We start from the raw sequence: 6,545 nt of genomic DNA on the forward strand, positions 1-6,545 counted from the left end.
CCCCCCCCCCTTCGAGAGCCGCGTCCAGCTGACTGCAGCCTTCTGTTGTTTCCTCCGGATCTCTTCTGCAGCTTCCGACGGGCCGCAACACTCTCATTCCTTGGTTTTTGATTGCTAGACATGCCTTCGCTCCTCAATTTCGGCCACTATCTGTGCCTCGGCTTTGGCCGTCGTTCTTGCCTCTATTCCTCATCTTTGGCTGCCACTCTTGTGTTCGCTCCTGTGTCCGCCCCTGGATTCTAGCCTTTGACGACGTTTCTCGCCTTTTCTAGCTGCAGTTAGACGCTTCAACAAGTGATTACTTGCTGCCCCGCTCGTCCCTAGTCTCTCGACATCACTCTGGCCTTCACCGCAGCAGCCGCTCCAACCCCATTTTTCTGGACTTCCTCCTCGTCGAGCTTATTGTGTCTTTGCTTGTTGGGTCTTTGTTTGTAATGCTTTGTTTTATGTTCTGATTTATGTAGTATCTTTCTTTTTTTTGAGTCATTGCTATAACCGTCTTTTTAATTTTTAACAAATTCATGCTTGTGTCGTGGTGTGAGTTAACTCCAGTATCACTGGCAAAAAAGACATTGATGTTGGCATCAGGGTCGGGTTTGGGTGAGGAGTTGTTTTAAAAACACAAAAAAAGCTTTAAGTTTTTTTTTATGTTTTTGAAAAAAAAATTGAATTTGTTTAAAAACAAAATTAAAAAAATAGGAAACAAACATTTTCTGTTTTTTGAAAATAACAACAATAAAATTGGAAACTAAGATTGATTCCATGCAGGGCCTAAATATATGAACTGAGAGAGAACAAGCAGAGTACAGATAAGGGTGGTATACTACTGGTGTGAGGTATTTTAAGGTCTACTGTATATAATATGAACTTAGGATTAGATGCACAAAATAAGCACATAGATGACCATAATTCAAGTTCATCAACTATTAATTTAGGTCAAGTTATGTAATTCAAAAGACAAGTAAAATTTGCTCCAAATAATAGTTTAAAAATTAAAGTTTGAAATTTTGTAGGAAAATTGAGAATGAAACAAACCCATATAATAATTAGGATCCATATCGTGTAACTGATAACTGGATTGTAACATACATGGCTAAATCTCAACTTTACATGGCAATGCATTCACAAAGTATGTTGATAAAAGAAAAATAAACTGCTAAAAGTTGCCAAATAGAAGATTCATGTTTCACGCCGATATAAGAAGTTTCTCTTGGAACTTTTCTGAAGACTTGCAAGAATTTCTATTAAATAATATGCATGTTTTAAACGAAATCTTGAATTGTATTAAGCATAGAATAAAATCTAAATTTTTTTGAGGATCTTACTTTAAGAATATAATTTCCTAAAATTTAACTGTCCAATTCAACAACATTGTTAAGTATAGGCTTAACGATTCATCAATAGTCAAAATAACAATTTCCCAGATTTTAGCAACTGTATTATAAACATTGAAAGTAATTTTTTTGATTTCTTTTATAGTGCAAAATATATGATTCAACATATAACTCAATACAAAATCTTGACCATATCTCATAACACGTGAATGGCAAAAAAATGAGACCGCATTCCACTTAAGTGGTATCATCAACAATTAATACTACCAACTACATGATCTCATTTGCTCCATCTCCTTATAAGACTTGCTTGATTACTGCTTCTCTACACTTAACTCTGTTCTATCCCATCTTGACTTGATGCTACTCCTATGTTTGCTCCCTGTAAATTAAATTAGTTGTATGCATATTGAATTTATTTTTTTCTTGTGCAGGACGTTGATGCAGTTGATATGTGCTTGAGAGCAATTAATGCCCTTGCTTCCTATATATACCGAGAGAAAGCTGCTGGCAGGGAAGGGTTAGCTGAACGTATAGTGGATTTAAATGACAGGCTGCAAGAGAATATTTCAAGTCATTTTCTTCGATCGTTGCTGCAGTTAATTTTATATGAAGACTTCAGGTTTGTGACTTTTAAAATGACTGCTTGAAAAATTTTTCAGCTTTGGTTTTGAGTCTTTATTCCATCTTTTCCAACATGCACATACACATTCTATGATAATAGTTCTATCGTATTCTCCGTTGTTGAAAGCTTGTGAATTTCAACCATTAAGATTACATTGACGTGATGTACTCTTTGAACTATATTTTGAAGCATTGATGTGTGCACTTCACATTAAAAAAGCCATTGGGTTTGGTGAACTTTTAGCTGTTTCTTTGATAAATTGGGAAAAGAAGGCGTTTGATTATAGGATTCTAGTTATAACATGTAAACTCACAAATTGAGGCATTTTTAAATCAATTTCACCATTCCTTCAGCTTCAATTGTTCTCAATTCAACCCTTGATTTGTTAGTTTTTCTTCATTTCTTGAAATTTCTTTTGCTTAAGGTAGAAATGCTAGTCAAGCCGATTTACTTTGTCCTAATGCAATGTTAATTTTAAATAAACTTTGTGCACATTTTTATAAACTAGAGTAGGATGAATTGATCGAATTTGTCTTGTTCTGAACTGTTTACTAGGTGAAATTAGCCACTGCTTATGTTGACTGGAAAAAATGAAGGGAGTGCGAGCCCGAAAATTCTATGTACAAATGAATGCGTAGAAGGATGAGAAAGGAGCTTCACAAATAAGTAAGATCTAAAAGTAAAAGGTACAGAGAAAAATAGGGGATTAGAAGCCCCCCACCCCCAATATAAAAAAGAAAAGATTTGTGTTTTTCAATAGGGTTATAGATTTTTAAAATCTATGAACTGCGGAACAAAAGTAAAGGGTAAAGTTAAATTAAATTTGTTTGAAATTGGATTCGCCCTGGAGTGGGGGAAGCTTTGAACTGTGGACCCCAGGGTTGCCTGACTTCCTTTTAGGCAACAAAGACAACCGTCTTTCTACAGTATTGTTCTAATTTGGAATTGTTATCTAATGAGTTCTCCTTTAATTTATTGAGCACCTAGTACCTCGTATTTTACTCTGACAAATTAAATGGCCTGGATATACAATAGATGACGAACCTAACATTTTGACTGTGCTATTTGATTGCCAACTCGATGGCCAACTGCTTATGTTGATTTTGTTGATTCTCTTAAATACTATTCTGCTCACCATTAATATTTTTTGTGATGTAGCTTCTATATTCAGGTAGTTTTAGTTTGTATTTGAGTTAAGGTATATACTATTTAGTTTTTAAATTACATTGATGTATGTAGGTTTTTGCATGTTCGAATTTAAGTTTGCGGTGAGCGAAATGTGCTTCAAATCAGCAAATCCCTTTGCACGCTGCATTTTGATATAATTGCTGGTATTACAGTTTTAGTATGAAAAACAAAACTTGACTGATTATTTTGCTAGTTCTGTAATATAATTACCAAGTCATCTTAATGCTTGTATTGACTATTAGTGTACAGAGGTTTGTGCTACTACATAAATTATGATGGAGGTATATTTAATTTTACACTTATCTCAAAAATCAAGAAAATAAATAAATTTCCTGGAAAAGGTTATTTAGTTTTATTATTGGTTTGCTAATTTAATATTTTTTCTTGTCAGTTGTTTGTTTGGTTTGATTTAACTAACAATTTAATATAGTGAGCTAGATTCATTTATGAGTAATTGTTTTGGATTATTGATTTCTTCTTTTTTTTTCTTGCTTCAATTTTGGCCTGGTTATGGCATTACTATTTTGTTTCTTTAGTTATAAGTGGATCTACTCCTAGGAGTGTTTGGTTTGTTGAAAAGAGAATGTTACGCAAAAGAGATGCGATGTAATTGAAATTTTTTGAAGTTGTTTGCTTTGATGTAAAAAATGCACGACTTTATATTATACTATGTGAATTTTTTGAAGTTGTTTGCTTTGATGTAAAAAATGAAAGACTTTATATTATAGTATAATTTGAAAAAAAAATGAAATAAATATACACTTGGCGGCATCAGGCAGGTGATGGCCTGCATCCAACAGTGACAACGAGCGGGATTTGTATTTTGTGGCGACAATGATTGGAGGAGGGTGAGTGGCGTTTGGAGTCTTGGAGAAGAGTGGTAGGCAGCTGCTACGGCAGCGAGTGGGACTGGCAATGGCTAGCGAAGGTGGTAATGGCATGATGGGTGGCGATAATCGATGGCACCGGCTAACACTTTACACAAGCAGTGTATTTGGAGTTCGCCCTAATCTAACAAATTGGAAATTCATTGAAATTGAACTAAAGAGTGAATTCCAAATGCATTAAAATTTTGCCTGCATTTATTTTTCTTCCAACGGTACACTAGAATTTTCAAATTCTCTGCATTCCTTTCTCATTGCACTCCTTGTTATTTCAGACCAAATAGCCCCATAGATTATCAAATGGATGCATTTTGGAGTGCAATTTTGGATTAAATTATGCGCATCATTAGAATAGCGGGTTCTTCTTGTGACTTTAGAGGTTCATTGCATGTGATATTGCAGTAGAAAACCTTCATGTGATCTTTTAAACTGTTTATGATAGATTAACTGGGTGTTTTTGTTATTGCAGAAGAGTTCTATGATTATAAATATAGATGACATGAGACGTGCAGTTGAAGTTTTTGGATTCAATATATTTTTTCTAGTTTCAATTTTATGAGTGAAAGTGTGATAACTTTGAGCGCAACATACATGCGACTATAAAATTTCTGATTTTGTCGGCAGAAATTGTCCCTTTGTACTGGCATGCTCCTTATTTTTTCTTGCTCTAGTATTCATGTGCTTGTTCTTATTTCATTTACCTAGTTTGATATTGAAGTTAAATTTCCACAACTTCAATTTTCAGTTTTAAATAATTTTCTCAAATTATTTCAATCATTGCATCACCAATCAGGTTTTAATTTATACATTGTCAATTTATAGTTATATAAGGCAAATAGTTGAAATATTTGGTGACCTAATGAAGTACTAGATTTTCTTTGCATTTAATTAAAATGTATATCATTACTAATTGTAATAGGAACTCTAAATCTAAGTCATTTTGTGTCAAATTGCTTTAAGTGTCTTAGACTATGTCACCGTGCTGTGAAGCATCGACATTTGATTGCTTTAAGTGTCTTAGACCATGTGTCCGTGCTGAGAACATCGACACCTTAGTTGTTGTACTAATGTCAGACATGTGTCAGACACGAGCACGGCTCCAACATGGGTCGATACATATTCGACACAGCTATAAATTTTTCAGCTCCTTACTTGAGTCGACATCGTTGGGGACACCGCTTGATGCAGCATCAAGTGGGAGCATGACATGAAAACTTAAACATGCGCTTGTCTTAGCTCTAATTCGAAGCAGAGGGTCAAGCGACAACTCAAAATCGAAGCCGCAGCATTCTCGAGTAGTGCTCGGTCATCATTGTTGCCTTATGTTAAAGCAGAAATTTGTAAGTTGCTTCTATTTTGGTGACATCATTGAATAGTGAGGTCGAAGTAGTCAATGATGTTGTCGAGATACCCTAAGCGAAGCAATCATGTCGTCAATGCTATCCAGAGGTTCGTTCCGAGTGTTCCTACCTCTATAATTATCAAACAGAGCGAATATCTAAGCAAAGTAATCCCATAAAGCAGCACTTTGTCCAAAGAAATAGCTCTCGATGAGTGAAGGTGTGCTTTTTTCCTTTAATTTGTTTTAAGTTGATTTTTTTATTAATTCGGTATGTTTTTTCTGCTTTGTGGTAATTGGGTATACTTTTTCTACTATAACATTTTTAGTAAATCGAAAATGTTCATCATAAAATTTCTTTTGTTTAAGAATTAAGACGGACAGTTTTAAAGTTTCTTTAAAGATTGCATATTTTGTTTTTTGTCTTTAATAAAACTTATTAGAAATATATATTTGTATTAATAATTTATTAAATAGAAAAAAAACTTGTTCCATGCGTATTGTGGCCTATTGTTTGCAATTATGTCGTCTCATCGTATCGTATCGTGCTCTGTTCATATCCTCGTGTCTGTATCTGTGCTTCATAGTTGATGATTGACTAGATGCAAATAGAATCATAAGATTTGTGTTGCATCTTGATTTAGGTCTGTTTGGCGCAGCTGTGGATTATTTGCTGATAAGCAGAATATTCTGATAATTCTGATAATCTGATAATCTGCAGATTATCAGAATAATCTGGTTTGTTGTTTGGGGTAGCTTATTCAAACTAGCTTATTGGTTGTTAAATGACATTCCTGCCCGTCTGATAAAACTGTTCGGGGCAGTTTATTCAGAATAACTTATTGATAAAAAAGAAACATATAGTGCAGAAACATACGATAATCACAGATCAGTTCTAAAAGATACTATATAGTTCTCACACCCTAATGAGTACCAGGAGGACTAAAAAAAGTACAAATACAAGTACGACAACAAGGAGAAATATTAAAATATTTAACTTCAGACTCTGGCTACGTCGGTCCTCATCTGCACTGTCAGACGGAGGAAACATCAGATTCACATAACTGTTGGCATGACTACTGTTAGTGTAATATGAGGGACTATCAGCCCACCCGAAGAAACCGCAACGAGCTGAAACACCTCTGGCACAACCATAGAACTGCCTCTCAAAGCTC

The 6,545-nt window shown here is 34.6% G+C and overlaps 1 protein-coding gene across 1 annotated transcript in view; it reads left to right on the forward strand.

Moving 5' to 3' along the window:
* The window catches only part of LOC110025771, a 15,442-nt gene that overhangs the window by 1,033 nt on the left and 7,864 nt on the right, over positions 1–6,545 (forward strand). The window contains exon 2 of the mRNA XM_020726421.1: positions 1,769–1,956. Within this exon, the coding sequence (XP_020582080.1) occupies positions 1,769–1,956 (188 nt within the window). The remainder of the gene's footprint in view (positions 1–1,768; positions 1,957–6,545) is intronic.

Source organism: Phalaenopsis equestris, unplaced genomic scaffold (assembly GCF_001263595.1).
Source record: "Phalaenopsis equestris unplaced genomic scaffold, ASM126359v1 Scaffold000329, whole genome shotgun sequence".
Taxonomy (NCBI): Eukaryota; Viridiplantae; Streptophyta; class Magnoliopsida; order Asparagales; family Orchidaceae; genus Phalaenopsis; species Phalaenopsis equestris.